At 53.2% G+C, this 17355-nt stretch overlaps 1 protein-coding gene across 1 annotated transcript in view; it reads left to right on the forward strand.

Moving 5' to 3' along the window:
• The window catches only part of LOC132574471 (solute carrier family 12 member 9-like), a 188501-nt gene that overhangs the window by 30574 nt on the left and 140572 nt on the right, over nt 1–17355 (forward strand). Inside the window, exons 2-5 of the mRNA XM_060242823.1 lie at nt 8479–8613; nt 10510–10647; nt 13631–13930; nt 15456–15563. Of these exons, the coding sequence (XP_060098806.1) occupies nt 8479–8613; nt 10510–10647; nt 13631–13930; nt 15456–15563 (681 nt within the window). The remainder of the gene's footprint in view (nt 1–8478; nt 8614–10509; nt 10648–13630; nt 13931–15455; nt 15564–17355) is intronic.

Genomic DNA, 17355 nt, shown 5'->3' on the forward strand with positions numbered 1-17355 from the left:
AGCCAGGAGACTTTGGGGTGGAGTCAGGAGGCATTGGGGCGGAGCCAGAAGCAAGGATGTGACAAGCATAATTGAACTCCAAAGGGAGTTCTGGCCCTCGCATATAAAGGGACTGCGCACCTTTTAAATGCCTTCCCTCCACTGGAAATAATGAAAGATAGGGGCATCTTCTTTTGGGGGCTTGTGGAATTGAACCCCCTGGTCCAATCATTTTGAAACTTGGAGGGTCTTTTGAGGAGAGGCATTGGATGCTAAGCTGCAAATTTGGTGCCTCTATCTCAAAAAACAGCCCCCCACCCGAGCCCCAGATACCCACAGATGAATTCTCCATTATTCCCTATGGGAATCAGTCTCCATAGGGAATAATAGAGTTCCCAGCAGACATTTCCCTCCCCCCCTTGCTTTCTGATAACCCTGAAGTGGAGGGTGGACCTCCAAACTGGGGGATCCCCTGCCCCAACCTGAGGATTGACAACCCTACTGTCCCGGCTCCAGAGAAGTGCTGTCAAGTTGCAGCCCATGATGAGGCCCAGACATCACAGGTGTTAGCCTGTCACCCTCCGCACTGGAGTTTACAAAATGACGCGTGGGATGGAGAAAGCAGAGGAAGAAGTACTTTTTCTCCCTTTCTCACAATACAAAAATTCGTAGACAGAATCAGACCCTCGGTCCATCACGATAGATTCCGGTGGACAGCCATGTTGGTCTGAAGCAGGGGAACGAAGTTCGGGGCCAAGGGCACCTTTAAGACCAGCCAAGTTTTATTCAAAACTACTGGAGCTGCCGTGTGTATCTGATGAAGCGGGTGTGCTCGCAAAAGCTTTTATCTTTGAATAAAACTTTCGTTGGTCTTCAAAGCGCCCCTGGACTCCACTCCAACTTTCCACTTCCCGAGAAAGCCGGTTTCCACTGAGGAACCGCTCTAACGGTCAGGAAGTTCTTCCTACTGTTGAGTCGGAAACTCTCCTGATTTTGTTTCAACTCGTTGGTTCTGGTCCTGCCTTCTGGGGCCGCAGAAAACAATTCCACACCACCCTCTAGAGGACAGCCCTTCAAGGACTTGAAGATGGTGATCCTATCACCTCTCAGCCACCTCCTCTCCAGGCTAAACAGGCCCAGCTCCTTCAACCTTTCCTCAGAGGACTTGGTCTCCAGACCCCTCTATAGGACAGCCCTTCACGTACTTGAAGATGGTGATCCTATCACCTCTCAGCCGCCTCCTCTCCAGGCTAAACAGGCCCAGCTCCTTCAACCTTTCCTCACAGGACTTGGTCTCCAGACCCCTCTTGATGACAGCCCTTCACGGACTTGAAGATAGTGATCCTATCACCTCTCAGCCGCCTCCTCTCCAGGCTAAACATCCCCAGCTCCTTCAGCCTTTCCTCGTAGGACTTGGTCTCCAGACCCCTCTAGATGACAGCCCTTCAAGGACTTGAAGATGGTGATCCTATCACCTCTCAGACGCCTCCTCTCCAGGCTAAACAGGCCCAGCTCCTTCAACCTTTCCTCAGAGGACTTGGTCTCCAGACCCCTCTATAGGACAGCCCTTCAAGGACTTGAAGATGATGATCCTATCACCTCTCAGCCGCCTCCTCTCCAGGCTAAACATCCCCAGCTCCTTCAACCTTTCCTCATAGGACTTGGTCTCCAGACCCCTCTATAGGACAGCCCTTCAAGGACTTGAAGATGGTGATCCTATCACCTCTCAGCCGCCTCCTCTCCAGGCTAAACATCCCCAGCTCCTTCAGCCTTTCCTCGTAGGACTTGGTCTCCAGACCCCTCTATAGGACAGCCCTTCACGTACTTGAAGATGGTGATCCTATCACCTCTCAGCCGCCTCCTCTCCAGGCTAAACATCCCTAGCTCCTTCAGCCTTTCCTCGTAGGACTTGGTCTCCAGACCCCTCTATAGGACAGCCCTTCACGTACTTGAAGATGGTGATCCTATCACCTCTCAGCCGCCTCCTCTCCAGGTTAAACATCCCCAGCTCCTTCAGCCTTTCCTCATAGGACTTGGTCTCCAGACCCCTCTATAGGACAGCCCTTCAAGGACATGAAGATGGTGATCCTATTACCTCTCAGCCGCCTCCTCTCCAGGTTAAACATCCCCAGCTCCTTCAGCCTTTCCTCATAGGACTTGGTCTCCAGACCCCTCTATAGGACAGCCCTTCACGTACTTGAAGATGGTGATCCTATCACCTCTCAGCCGCCTCCTCTCCAGGTTAAACATCCCCAGCTCCTTCAGCCTTTCCTCGTAGGACTTGGTCTCCAGACCCCTCTATAGGACAGCCCTTCAAGGACATGAAGATGGTGATCCTATCACCTCTCAGCCGCCTCCTCTCCAGGCTAAACAGGCCCAGCTCCTTCAACCTTTCCTCATAGGACTTGGTCTCCAGACCCCTCACCATCTTCGTCGCCCTCCTCTGGACCCGTTCCAGCTTGTCTGGACCTGTTCGAGGTCGGTATTGCCTGCTGGGGTTGGCAGCAGCTCTCCAGGGTCTCAGGCTGAGGTCTTTCACATCCCCTCCTGCCTGGTCCTTGTCAAAGGGAGAAGACAGGGATCGAACCTTCTACATGCCAAGCAGAAGCTCTTGGCGTGTCGAGGTCAGTAATGCCTCCTCTCCAAGGTCTCGGATTTTCACATCACCTCCTACCTGGTTCTTTTAAAAGGCAGATGCCAGGGATTGAACCTTCTGCATGCCAAGCAGGGCTTGGCCCATCAAGGTGATGTGAGGACGGTAAGCAGCGGGGTGCCGCAGGGCTCAGTACTGGGTCCCATGCTCTTTAACTTGTTCATTAATGATCTGGAGTTGGAAGTAAGCAGTGAAGTGGCCAAGTTTGCAGATGACACTAAATTGTTCAGGGTGGTGAGAACCAGAGAGGATTGTGAGGCACTAAAAGGGGATCTGTTGAGGCTGGGTAAGTGGGCGTCAACGTGGCAGATGCGGTTCAACGTGGCCAAGTGCAAAGTAATGCACCTTGGGGCCAAGAATCCCAGCTACAAATACAAGTTGATGGGGTGTGAACTGGCAGAGACTGACCAAGAGAGAGATCTTGGGGTCGTGGTAGATAACACACTGAAAATGTCAAGACAGTGTGCGTTTGCAATAAAAAAAGGCCAACGCCATGCTGGGAATTATTAGGAAGGGAATTGAAAACAAATCAGCCAGTATCATAATGCCCCTGTATAAATCGATGGTGCGGTCTCATTTGGAGTACTGTGTGCAATTCTGGTCACCGCACCTCAAAAAGGATATTATAGCATTGGGAAAAGTCCAGATAAGGGCAACTAGAATGATTAAAGGGTTGGAACACTTTCCCTATGGAGAAAAGTTAAAACACTTGGGGCCCTTTAGCTTGGAGAAACGTCGACTGCGGGGTGACATGATAGAGGTTGACAAGATTATGCATGGAATGGAGAAAGTAGAGAAAAGTCCTTTTCTCCCTTTCTCACAATACAAGAACTCGCGGGCATTCGATGACATTGCTGAGCAGTCAGGTTAGAACGGATAAAAGGAAGTACTTCTTCACCCAAAGGGCGATTCACATGTGGAATTCACTGCCACAGGAGGTCGTGGCGGCTACAAGCATAGACTGTGGAGCAGAGGTCCATCAGTGGCTGTTAGCCACAGTGTTCATGTGTGCGTGTGTGTGTGTGTTGGCCACTGTGTGATTCAGAGTGTTGGACTGAATGGCCCATTGGCCTGATCCAACATGGCTTCTCTTATGTTAAGGTCAGTATTGCCTGCTCGGGCTGGCAGCAGCTCTCCAGTGTCTCAGACTGAGGTCTTTCCCATCCCCTCCTGCCTGGTCTTTTTTAACAGGAGAAGCCAGGGTTTGAACCAGGGACGTTCTGCATACAGAGCGGGTGCTCTTCCACTGAGCCTCAGCGCCTCTGCCCTGTTCATTGAGGCAGGGTTGCTGAGTTTTCAGGCTGAACTGCGTCAGGTGTGGGTTTGGGAGGCACGCCGGGCAAGGACTTTCTTGTGGCTCCCAGCCAGCGACGTTCCTCCGGCCTCCTGCCTGCGTCGCCCTTTCTCGTCCGTCGAGTTCGCCTGCATTCTGTCGCCCGAGGCTCAGGAATGAGAACAGCGCAGGGGTTGGGGGAGTGCCAAGCCGTGGCGGGTGCAGGCGGCTGGGGAGTTTGATGACTTCCTTCCCTGGTGGCTTTCAGCAGCTGGCACGTGGCCAGCCGACCCGCCTTTCCTCTGCAGGTTGCTGCAGCCTCCACGCTTCCTGGAACGGGCCTCAGAGGGTTCTTCCCTGGCTGCAAATAAAGAATCTTCGCCCTGATGAGGAGCAAAGCACCAGGTGAGGGGCTGGGGCCTGCATCAAGCGGAGGGCCGTTCCCCAGGACAGGATGCTGTTGAGGCCTTAAGGCTGCCAACCTCCAGGCAGGGCCTGGAGATCTCCCAGCAGTTGTGTCTCCAGGCAACAGAGATCAGGTCCCCTGGAGAAAATGGCTGCTTTGGAGGCCTTGTACCCTTGTTCCTCCCTATCCTCCCCAGACGCTGCCCCCCCCATTTCCAGATGTTTCCTCACCCAGAGCTTGCGATCCTACATATCCCGCAAAACAAAAAGAAGGTGGTTCAGAAGAATAACAATCGGGGCTTTTTCGAAGGAGGCATGCACAGGGGGTGTGGCCTAATACGCAAATGAGTTCCTTCTGGGCCTTTTCTCCCAAAAAGCCCCGCACAAAGCAATGGTGGTGTCAGGGGGTGTGGCCTAATACCCAAATGAGTGCCTTCTGGGCTTTTTCTTAAAAAAAAAAAGCCCTGTGTGAAACCATGGCAATGTCAGGGGGTTTGGCCTATTATGCAAATGAGTTCCTGCTGGGCTGTTTCTACAAAAAACGGCCTACGGGAAACAATGGTGATGCCAGGGGTGTGACCTAATATGCAAATGAGTTCCTGCACAACAATGGTGATATCATGGGGGTGTGGCCTAATGTGCAAATGAGTTCCTGCTGGGCATTTTATTAAAAAAAAGGCCCTGATAACAATTAGGAAGCGTGCAAAGCCCGGTCCTCTCTGCGCCGTCCCTGCAGGGCAGGAAGAGTAGTGCTACGGTCTTGTATTACAAGAGAGAGTGCTATTGCCTAAAGGCAACTGGAGAGAGCTGGTGCTGGACGCAGGATTTGACTCAGGGGACTTCCTGGATCACACCCAGGGGTGGAATTCTAGCAGGAGCTCCTTCGCATATTAGGCCACACACCCCTGATGTAGCCAATCCTCCATGAGCTTAGAGGGCTCTTTTGTGTAAGCTCTTGGGGGATTGGCTACATCAGGGGTGTGTGGCCTAATACGCAAAGGAGCTCCTGCTAGAATTCCACCCCTGCCTTTGCATATTAGGCCACACACCCCTGATGAAGCCAATTCTCCAAGAGCTGACAAGGCTCTTTTGTGTAAGCTCTTGGAGGCTTGGCTACACCAGGTGGGTGTGGCCTAATACGCAAAGGAGCTCCTGCTAGAATTCCACCCCTGATCACACCCCTCCCTCTTCCTTCACGAGGCAACGCTGGTGATACGTCAGATAAATGAGCCAAGATAACACCCTGTATGGGTGAGCTCAGGGCAGGTAACAGCGTGTAGTATAAAAACAAAATTGAAAACATCGTAAACCCTTTCACAATGCAATTAAACACCAGTTAGAATATAGATTAAAATATCCGTTAAAATCAGCAATTAAAAGGATCACGACGTCCGACATGAAACCGTTAAGACCCCACAACTGGAAACGGCAGCTCAGATGAAATCCCTTCTGCGTGATCTTAATGGTCCTGGGGGCAAAGATTTGCTGTGAGATAGTTCCTCCCCCCCTCTTCGTGGAATGTTCTAGAAACGGTAGCCCGGATTAGGCGTAGCTGGGTTTTGTGCTTCGTACAGTCGCCAACCCGATGACTTTGGACGCTTGCAGAGAGGGTGCGACAGAAATAGACCCTCCGCTCGCCCCTAGCCACAGTGAATTGGTTTATACTTAGGGTTGCCAATCCCCAGGTTGGGGGGGGGAGATCCCCTGGTTTGGAGGCCTTCCCCCTGCTTCAGGGTCATCAGAAAGCGCGTGGGGGATGTCTGCTGGCACTCCATTATTCCCTATGGAGACTGATTCTCATAGGGAATAATGAATCGATCCGTGGGTGTCTGGAGCTCCGGGGAGCCGTTTTTTTGAGACAGAGGCACCAAATTTTCAGCACAGTATATGGAGCCTCTTCCCAAAAGACCCTCCAAGTTTCCAAAAGAATGGACCAGGGGGTCCAATTCTGTGAGCCCCAAAAGAAGGTGCCCCTATCCTTCATTCTTTCCAAATGGGGGGGGGGAGGTATTTAAAAGGAGAGTGCGGTTCCCTTTAAACGTGACGGCCAGAACCCCCTTCGGAGTTCAACCGTGCTTGTCACACACTTGCTCCCGGCTGCCCCTCCAAACTCCTCCAATCCTTCTTGAGTTGGACTCGGCAGCCCCGTTTATGCGGCTCCTGAAAGCTGTCGCTCGGCTTGCGTTTCTCAAACCCGTCTCGTTTGTTTTTTGTTAAAGCCGCCTGCCTAGTCACCCTCCCAGCATCCTGTGGCAGGGAGTTCCGCCGGCTAATTAGAAGCTGGCGGAGGGAAGCGCTTCCTTGAACCTGCACTCAGTCGGGTTCGCTGTATAACCTCCGTTGGACGTCTTAGTCATCGCGTTTCACTGCTTTCCCGCCCTGAAGCGTAATTATATTCTCTCTGTCCTCTCAGGCTTGCGCGAGTGCTATCGCGCGCCGTGCCCCTTGATTCATAACTTCCGACTTGCTTTTTTTGATGCGAGCGTCAGAATTGCTCGCTCGCTGCTGTAACCGACACCTGTGATTGGGTACGCTTGTCATTCAAGGCGCTTGGATTGCCAGAGGCTGTGTAGAATTGGGACACTCGAAATAACAACAACAACAAAAAAAAAACCCGTCAATTTTTTTATCTTTCCCCTTCCTCCAAGGCTCCCCTGTGCCTAGCTTCCCTCATCTTCCGTTTTTCCACTTTCAGAGGCACTAAACTACTCAATCCCAGAGCCAGGAGGCAACATGAGGGGAGGGCCTCAGCCTCTCTGCCCTGTTGTTGGCCCTCCAGAAGAACTGGTTGGCCCCTGCATGAGACAAAATGCTGGACTAGATGGACCACTGGTCTGGTCCAGCAGGAATCTCCTGATGTTCTTATGAAGGCATCAACTTCTCTGCCTTGTTGTTGACCCTCCAGAAGAACTGGTTGGCCCCTGCATGAGACAAAATGCTGGACTAGAAGGACCACTGGTCTGGTCCAGCAGGAATCTCCTGATGTTCTTATGAAGGCATCAACCTCTCTGCCTTGTTGTTGGCCATCTGGAAGAACTGGTTGGCTACTGGGTGAAACAGGAAGCTGGATTAGATGGACCCTCACTGGTCTGATCCAACAGGGCTCTTCTGATGTTCTTATGAATGTCCCTCTCGGCCTCTCTGCCCTGTTGTTGGCCATCCAGAGGAAGTGGTTGGCCACTGAGTGAGACAGGATACTGAACTAGATGGACTACTGGCCTGGTACAGCGGGTGTCTCCTAATGTTCTTATTAAGGCCTCGGCCTCTATGGCCTATTGTTGACCTTCCAGAGGAACTGGTTGGCCTCCTTGTGAGGCAGGATGCTGGACTAGATGGACCACTGGTCTGATCCATCAGGGCTCTTCTCATGTTTTATGAAGGCCACAGCCTCTCTGCCCTGTTGTTGGCCATCCAGAAGAACTGGTTGACCACTGAGTGAGACAGGATGCTGAACTAGATGGACCACTGGCCTGGTCCAGCGGGTATCTCCTAATGTTCTTATTAAGGCCTTGATGCTCTGTTTTTGGCCTTCCAGAGGAACTGGTTGGCCACTGGGTGAGACAGGATGCTGGACTAGATGGACCCATTGGTCTGGTCCAGCAGGTATCTCCTGATGTTCTTATGAAGGCCTCAGCCTCTATGCTCTGTTGTTGGATATCCAGAGGAACCGATTGGCCACTCTGTGGAACAGGATGCTAGACTAGATGGACCCATTGGTCTGGTCCAGCAGGTATCTCCTGATGTTTATATGAAGGCCTTGGCCTCTATGCTCTGTTGTTGGATATCCAGAGGAACTGATTGGCCACTCTGTGGAACAGGATTCTAGACTAGATGGACACATTGGTCTGGTGCAGCAGGTATCTCCTGATGTTCTTATGAAGGCCTCGGCCTTTCTGCCCTGTTGTTGGCTGTCCAGAGGAACTGTCCAGAGGAACTGTGTGGGGTCTTCAGCCTGGAACATACAGAATTGTGTTGATCCCCTGCTGTAATTTTTCTCCTTTTCCTCATCCTTTTCAGCAACCCAGCATGGATGGATTCCCTCTCCACAATTGCTCACATGGCTTAGAAAGCCCCTTGGAGAAAGCCAGGGGTGCTCAGTGATATTTGCTACCTTTCAGGTGACTCACTTTCTCTCTCTCTCTCTCTCTTTCTCTCTCTTCCTTTGCAGGATTTGTGGTGGGCCAGGCTGGATTGTACCAATCCCTGGGGATGTTTGTTGTAGCGTACTTCATCATTGGCATGACGGTCCTGTCAGTCTGCGCCATCTCCACCAATGGGGCCTTGGATGCTGGTGGGGCTTATTGTATCCTTCCAATCAGTGCAGAAGACATTTTTTTTTGAGTGTACCAATATTCATTTATAAGCAAGCCTTGAATTCAGCAGGAGCTCACAGGAGTGCAGCTCCTGAACCTTTCTGAGGATTCCCCCTCCTCCTCCCCACCTACCTTGTCCATTGAATAGGAGGTGCAGCTGCATAACAATCCCTGGATTAGGAGAGTGGGCAGCCAGCCAATCCCCAGGGGCTTTGCCACGCCCCCAGCTGACTTCATTAACCCCTGGAGAAGCTCGCACCACCCTTTCTCCACTTCTTATGTGAATTTTGGTGGCGGGTGACTTGCTGGCCTTTTGTCTGGAGGCGGGGGCAAGGAGAGCCCCAGGTGAGCAAGGCCTGCTTGGGCTGGTTGGATCTCTAGTCAGCCCAAGCAGGCCTCGCTCTCCCGGGGCTCTCCTTTCTTGGGTCAGGTTGCTTTTGGCTGGTGGGGGAGCAAGGAGAGGCTCAGGTGAATGAAGCCTGTTTGGGCTAGTTGGAGCTCTAGCCAGCCCAAGCAGGCCTCGCTTGCCCAGGGCTCTCCTTTCTTGGGTCAGGTTGCTTTTGGCTGGTGGGGGAGCAAGGAGAGGCCCAGGTGAGTGACGCCTGCTTGGGCTGGTTGGATCTCTAGCCAGCCCAAGCAGGCCTCGCTTGCCCGGGGCTCTCCTTTCTTGGGTCAGGTTGCTTTTGGCTGGTGGGGGAGCAAGGAGAGGCCCAGGTGAGTGACGCCTGCTTGGGCTGGTTGGATCTCTAGTCAGCCCAAGCAGGCCTCGCTCTCCCGGGGCTCTCCTTTCTTGGGTCGGGTTGCTTTTGGCTGGGGGGGGGCGCGGCATATGCTAATGAGTTACTCTAATGAGCTCCACCACCTATTTTTTGACAAAACGACCCCTTTTTATAAGGTTGCTTGGATTTCCACCGCTGAGGATTTGGGATAGCCATCAAAAAAGGCGACGGTACTCAGTGCCATCTGGTTAAGCATTGAGGTGCCAATCAAACGCTTCTGGGCAGCATGCCCTCCCACCCCGCATGCTGGAACCAATGCTCCCTCTCAGCTGTGGAGACTCGTGAGCAAAAATTCTACTTCGTGAGCTGCCGGGATTAAACTTCGTGAGGTGCTGCATTCGTTAGTTCTCTCTGGGGCCATTTTCCCTGCGCCAAGATGAAAATGTGTGAGTCGGAGGCTCAAAAACCGTGAGCTAACTCACACTAACGCAGCTTAGAGGGAACCGTGGCTGGAACTCTTCTCCCTCCTTTAATTTCTGCTGGGGATGCCAGCCTCCATGTAGGACCTGGGGATACCCCGGAATTCCAGCTCCTCTCCAGTTTACAGAAGTCACTTCCCCTGGAGAAGATGGCTGCTTTGGAGGGTGGGCTGTGTGGCACTGGACCCCAGTTTGGTGTCGTGGTCAAGCGCGCGGACTCTTATCTGGGAGAACCGGGTTTGATTCCCCACTCCTCCACTTGCACCTGCTGGATTGGCCTGGGGTCAGCCATAGCTCTCGCAGGAGTTGTCCTTGAAAAGGCAGCTGCTGGGAGAGCTCTCTCAGCCCCACCCACCTCACAGGGTGTCTGTCTCCTGAGAGCCTGTTTGCTGTAATGGTTAAGTGCGCAGACTCTTATCTCTGAGATTTGGAGTGGAGGGCGGGATATAAATCCAATATAGTCGTCTTCTTCGCTGGGGTCCTTGCATCCCCCGACTTCAGCCCAAATCTCCAGGAATCTCCCACTTGGAGCTGGCAACCCTATCTGTAAGCCCAAGCGAGCCCATCTACACTGCTGCTCTCCCAGCAACAGGGCCGTGGTCGTAGTGGAAGGACACGGGTCCTCTCCCTTCACCGCCTTGCAAAGTCGTGACATTCCATGAAGCTCCTTGACCCTCCCCTGGCGCAGACATGATCAGCCGTGCCCTGGGGCCCGAGTTCGGGGGCAGCATCGGGATCATGTTCTTCTTGGCCAACGTTTGCGGCAGCGCCCTCTACGTCTTGGGGCTGGTGGAAGCCGTCGTGGACGACTTCGGAGTCCCGGGAGGTGAGTGTGACCCACGGGCACCCAGTAGTGTGGCCAAGTCCAATTCACGAAATATCTAGGGACTTTGGGGTGGAGCCAGGAGACATTGAGGTTGGAGCCAGAAGGCATTGAAGGTGGAGCCAGGAGACATTGGGGGTAAAGCCAGGAGACATTGAGGGCGGAGCCAGGAGTCATTGAGGGCGGAGCTAGGAGTCATTGAGGGCGGAGCCAGTGGACATTGAGGGCGGAGCCAGGAGACATTGAGGGCGGAGCCAGAGGACAATGAGGGCAGAGCCAGAGGACATTGAGGGCAGAGCCAGGGGACATTGAGGGCAGAGCCAGGGGACATTGAGGGCGGAGCCAGGAGACATTGAGGGTGGAGCCAGGAGACATTGAGGGCGGAGCTAGGAGTCATTGAGGGCGGAGCCAGGAGTCATTGAGGGCGGAGCCAGGAGTCATTGGGGGCGGAGCCAGGAGACATTGGGGGCGGAGCCAGGAGACATTGGGGGTGGATCCAGGAGACTTTGGGGGTGGAGCCAGGAGACATTGGGGTGGAGCCAGGAGACATTGGGGTGGAGCCAGGAGACATTGGGGGTGCAGCCAGGAGACATTGAGGGTGGAGCCAAGAGACATTGAGGGCGGAGCCAGGAGACATTGAGGGCGGAGCTAGGAGTCATTGAGGGCGGAGCCAGGAGTCATTGAGGGCGGAGCCAGGAGACATTGAGGGCGGAGCCAGGAGTCATTGAGGCGGAGCCAGGAGACATTGAGGGTGGAGCCAGGAGACATTGAGGGCGGAGCCAGGAGACATTGAGGGCGGAGCTAGGAGTCATTGAGGGCGGAGCCAGGAGTCATTGAGGGCGGAGCCAGGAGTCATTGAGGGCGGAGCCAGGAGACATTGAGTGTGGAGCCAGGAGACATTGGGGGTGGAGCCAGGAGACATTGGGGGTGGAGCCAGGAGACATTGGGGTGGAGCCAGGAGACATTGAGGGTGCAGCCAGGAGACATTGGGGGTGCAGCCAGGAGACATTGAGGGTGCAGCCAGGAGACATTGAGGGTGGAGCCAAGAGACATTGAGGGCAGAGCCAGGAGACATTGGGGGCGGAGCCAGGAGACATGGGGGTGTGACAAGCATCATTGAGCTCCAAGGGGAGTGCTGGCCATCAAACTTGAAAGGACCGCACACTGTTGAAATGCCTTCCCTTTATATGGAAGCGGCTCCGTGGCGCAGAGTGGTAAAGCTGCAGTACTGCAGTCTGAACTCTCTGTTCACGACCTGAGTTCTATCCCAGCGAAAGCTGGATTCAGGTAGCCGGCCCAGGGTTGACTCAGCCTTCCATCCTTCCGAGGTCGGTAAAATGAGTCCCCAGCTTGCTGGGGGGGAAAGTGTAGAAGATGATGAGGGGTCTGGAGACCAAAGGCTGAAGGAGCTGGGCATGTTTAGCCTGGAGAGGAGGCGGTTGAGAGGTGATAGGATCACCATCTTCAAGTCCTTGAAGGGCTGTCATCTAGAGGATGGTGCGGAATTGTTTTCTGTGGCCCCAGAAGGCAGGACCAGAACCAATGGGTTGAAATTAAATCAAAAGAGTTTCTGGCTCAACATTAGTAAGAACTTCCTGACCATTAGAGCAATTCCTCAGTGGAACAGGCTTCCTCGGGAGGTGGTGGGCTCTCCTTCCTTGGAGGTTTTTAAACAGAGGCTGGATGGCCATCTGACAGCAATGAAGGTCCTGTGAATTTAGGGGGAGGGGGTTGTGAGTTTAGAGCAGTTCCTCAGTGGAACAGGCTTCCTCGGGAGGTGGTGGGCTCTCCTTCCTTGGAGGTTTTTAAACAGAGGCTGAATGGCCATCTGACAGCAATGAAGATCCTGTGAATTTAGGGGAGGTGTTTGTGAGTTTAGAGCGTTCCTCAGTGGAACAGGCTTCCTCCTTGGGAGGTGGTGGGCTCTCCTTCCTTGGAGGTCTTTCAACAGAGGCTAGATGGCCATCTTGACAGCAATGAGGATGATGTGAATTTAGGGGGAGGGGTTTGTGAGTTTAGAGTGATTCCTCAGTGGAACAGGCTTCCTCCTCTGGGGGTGGTGGGCTCTCCGTCCTTGGAGGTTTTTCAACAGAGGCTGGATGGCCATCTGACAGCAATGAAGGTCCTGTGAATTTAGGGCGAGGGGTTTGTGAGTTTAGAGCGGTTCCTCAGTGGAACAGGCTTCCTCTGGAGGTGGTGGGCTCTCCTTCCTTGGAGGTTTTTCAACAGAGGCTGGATGGCCATCTGACAGCAATGAAGGTCCTGTGAATTTAGGGGGAGGGGTTTGTGAATTTCCTGCATTGTGCTGGGGGTTGAACTAGATGACCCTAGAGTTCCCTTCCAACTCTAGGATTCTGTGAATTGTTTTCTGTGGCCTCAGAAGGTAGGGCCAGAACCAAATGAAATCAAAAGAGTTTCCGGCTCAGCATGAGGAAGAACTTCCTGACCGTTAGAGCAATTCCTCAGTGGAACAGGCTTCCTCAGGAGGTGGTGGGCTCTCCTTCCTTGGAGGTTTTTCAACAGAGGCTAGATGGCCATCTGACAGAAATGAAGATCCTGTGAATTTAGGGGGAGGTGTTTGTGAGTTTAGAGCGGTTCCTCAGTGGAACAGGCTTCCTCCTGGGGAGATGGTGGGCTCTCCTTCCTTGGAGGTTTTTAAACAGAGGCTGGATGGCCATCTGACAGCAATGAAGGTCCTGTGAATTTAGGGGGAGGTGTTTGTGAGTTTAGAGCAGTTCCTCAGTGGAACAGGCTTCCTCCTTGGGAGGTGTTGGGCTCTCCTTCCTTGGAGGTTTTGAAACAGAGGCTAGATGGCCATCTGACAGCAATGAGGATCCTGTGAATTTAGGGGGAGGTACTTGTGAGTTTCCTACATTGTGCAGGGGGTTGGACTAGATGACCCTGGAGGTCCCTGGAGGTCTATGATTCCATGTAGCAGGTTGGATGCTTGACTGGTGAGTTAACCCTGAGCTGGTTTTCATGGCAGAGAGCAGCGTGAGTAGCAGCGTCCACGTCCTGCCGAGTGGCTACTGGTTCGAGGTTCTCTACGGGACCGTGATCCTGCTGCTCTGCCTCGTGGTGTGCCTGGTGGGCGCCGACATCTACGCCAAAGCCACCTTCCTCATCTTCGTCGTCGTCATGGGCGTCCTGGGCACCGTCTGCCTCAGCTTCGTCCTGGTGGGGCCTCGCACCGTGCAGCTGCCTGGCAGCGAGGGTAACGGGACGGGCCTCGTCAACACCTCCTTCACCGGCTTCAGCCTCCGGACCTTACAGGGCAACCTCGCGGGTGAGTTGCGTAGCGGTCCAGTTCTTTCACTCCCGTGTGGAACCAGCTGGGCAACCTTGGGTCAGTCACCGCTCTTTCTGAACTCTCTCAGCCCCCCCCCCCCCAAAAAAAGTAAGTCTAGCTCACTGCTAAGAAAAGGCTCGAACTTCAGGTTGCCAGACAATCTTAGGATCTCCCGGCTCTACTAGATACAATTGGAGCACACTAAGAGATGCGCTAAACACTGGGCTGAAGGCAGAACAGTAGCTGAGAGAAACCGCACTTTCGGGGAGTTGACTCAAAAATATACAGTAGGTCTTTTTATGAGAAGAAGAAGAAGACGACGACGACATTGGATTTAAATTCCGCCCTCTACTTAGAGTCTCAGAGTGGCTCACAGTCTCCTTTTACCTTCCTCCCCCACAACAGACACCCTGTGAGGTGGGTGGGGCTGAGAGAGCTCTCTAAAAAGCTGCTCTTTCAAGGACAGCTCTGCGAGAGCTATTCCTGACTCAAGGCCATTCCAGCAGCTGCTAGTGGAAGTGTGGGGAATCAAACCTGGTTTGCCCAGGTAAGAATCTGCACGCACAACCACTCCCAGATTAGAGTCAGTGAACTTAAAATTTAGAGCTATAAACAGGGCTTTTTTTTTTGGTAGCAGGATTCCTTTGCATATTAGGCCACACACCCCTGATGTAGCCAATCCTCCTGGAGCTTTCAGTAGGCCCTGTACGAAGAGCCCTGTCAGGAATTCTAGCAGGACCTCCTTTGCATATTAGGCCACACCCCCTGATGTAGCCAATCCTCCTGGAGCTTCCAGCAGGCCCTGTACGAAGAGCCCTGTCAGGAATTCTAGCAGGACCTCCTTTGCATATTAGGCCACACCCCCTGATGTAGCCAATCCTCCTGGAGCTTTCAGTAGGCCCTGCACTAACAGCCCTGTAAGGAATTCTAGCAGGACCTCCTTTGCATATTAGGCCACACCCCCTGATGTAGCCAATCCTCCTGGAGCTTCCAGCAGGCCCTGTACGAAGAGCCCTGTCAGGAATTCTAGCAGGACCTCCTTTGCATATTAGGCCACACCCCCTGATGTAGCCAATCCTCCTGGAGCTTTCAGTAGGCCCTGTACGAAGAGCCCTGTCAGGAATTCTAGCAGGACCTCCTTTGCATATTAGGCCACACACCCCTGATGTAGCCAATCCTCCCAGAGCTTACAGTAGGCCCTGTAAAAAGAGCCCTGTAAGCTCTTGGTGGATTGGCTACATCAGGGCTAATATGCAAAGGAGTTCCTGCTATCAAAAAAGCCCTGGCTAGAACTAACTACATATCCGCATTGCAGAACTAGGAATTATTTGGGGGTGGCTGAAACAGAAGATGGAGTCATCATTTGCTATAAATTCAATCATAAGGGACTTCACAGCGCAACAGAACTGGAGATATATTGATTTGTCAGGGCCTTTTGTGTTGCCTGTTGGGGGCTTTCACCTCCTTAGTCTCTTCTCTGCGTATGACTCCTCCGTCCCCCTTTCTCTTCCGTCCCCCGCAGCCGGTTACACCGTGGATTACACAACTGGACGCATGATGAGCTTCAGCACCGTCTTTGCGGTCATGTTCAACGGCTGCACAGGCATCATGGCCGGCTCCAACATGTCTGGTGAGTGTGGAATTGTGGGACTGGTCAGAGAAGGCCGGGATGGGAGGAGGAGCCGTGTGGATCAACTTCTGGAGCAGAGGTCCATCAATGGCACTTAGTTACAGGGTATAGATGGAACTCTCTGTCTGGGGCAGGGATGCTCTGGATTCTTGGTGCTTGGAAGGGGGGGCACAGTGGGAGGGCTTCTAGTGTCCTGGCTCCACTGATGGTACCTGGTTTTTTTGGCCATTGTGTGACACAGAGTGTTGGACTGGATGGGCCATTGGCCTGATCCAACATGGCTTCTCTTCTGTTCATATGGAACTCTCTGTTTGGGGCAGGGATGCTCTGAATTCTTGGTGCTTGGGAAGGGGGGGACAGTGGGAGGGCTTCTAGTGTTCTGGCCCCGCTGGTGGACCTCCTGAAGGCACCTGGGTTTTTTGGCCATTGTGTGACACAAAATGTTGGACTGGATGGGCCATTGGCCTGATTCAACATGGCTTCTCTTACGTCTGGGACCAGTGATGCTCTGTATTCTTGGTGCTTGAGGGGGGGGCAACAGTGGGAGGGCTTCTAGTGTTCTGGCCCCGCTGGTGGACCTCCTGAAGGCACCTGGGTTTTTTGGCCATTGTGTGACACAAAATGTTGGACTGGATGGGCCATTGGCCTGATCCAACATGGCTTCTCTTCTGTTCTTATGGAACCCTCTGTCTGGGGCAAGTGATGCTCTGTATTCTTGGTGCTTGGGGGGGGGGCACAGTGGGAGGGCTTCTAGTGTCCTGGCCCCACTGATGGACCTCCTGATGGCACCTGGTTTTTTTGGCCTCTGTGTGACACAGAGTGTTGGACTGGATGGGCCTTTGGCCTGATCCAACATGGCTTCTCTTATGTTCTTATGTGGCAGTAATGCTCTATCTTCTCGGTGCTTGGGGGACAAGAGTGAGGAATTCTGGAGTTCTGACCCTGTTGGTGGACCTCCTGATGGCCCCTGGGTTTTGGCCACTGTGTGACACAGAGCGTTGGACCAAATGAGCCGCTGGCTTGGTCCAACAAGGCTTCTCTTACTTTCTTGATGAGTGGCTGTTAGTCATAGCATGATGACCCCTGGGTTTTGGACACTGTGTGAGACAGAGTGTTGGACTGGATGGGCCTCTGATCTGATCCAGCATGACTTTTCTTATGTCTGGGGCAGTGATGCTCTATATTCCTGGTGCTTGTGGGGGCAACAGTGGGAAGGCTTCTGGAGTTTTTGCCCTACTGGTGGACCTCCTGACGGCACCTGGGTTTTTTGGCCACTGTGTGACACAGAGTGTGGGACTGGATGGGCCACTCACCTGATCCAGCATGGCTCCTCTTATATTCTTATGTGACACAGAGTGTTGGACTGGATGGGCCACTGGCCTGATCCAACATGGCTTCTCTTATGTTCTTATGTGACACAGAGTGTTGGACTGGATGGGCCACTGGCCTGATCCAGCATGGCTCCTCTTATATTCTTATGTGACACAGAGTGTTGGACTGGATGGGCCACTGGCCTGATCCAACATGGCTTCTCTTATGTTCTTATGTGACACAGAGTGTTGGACTGGATGGGCCACTGGCCTGATCCAACATGGCTTCTCTTATATTCTTATGTGACACAGAGTGTTGGACTGGATGGGCCACTGGCCTGATCCAACATGGCTTCTCTTATGTTCTTATGTGACACAGAGTGTGGGACTGGATGGGCCACTCACCTGATCCAGCATGGCTCCTCTTATATTCTTATGTGACACAGAGTGTTGGACTGGATGGGCCACTGGCCTGATCCAAC

This window comes from Heteronotia binoei, chromosome 6 (genome assembly GCF_032191835.1).
Source record: "Heteronotia binoei isolate CCM8104 ecotype False Entrance Well chromosome 6, APGP_CSIRO_Hbin_v1, whole genome shotgun sequence".
Classification (NCBI taxonomy): domain Eukaryota; kingdom Metazoa; phylum Chordata; class Lepidosauria; order Squamata; family Gekkonidae; genus Heteronotia; species Heteronotia binoei.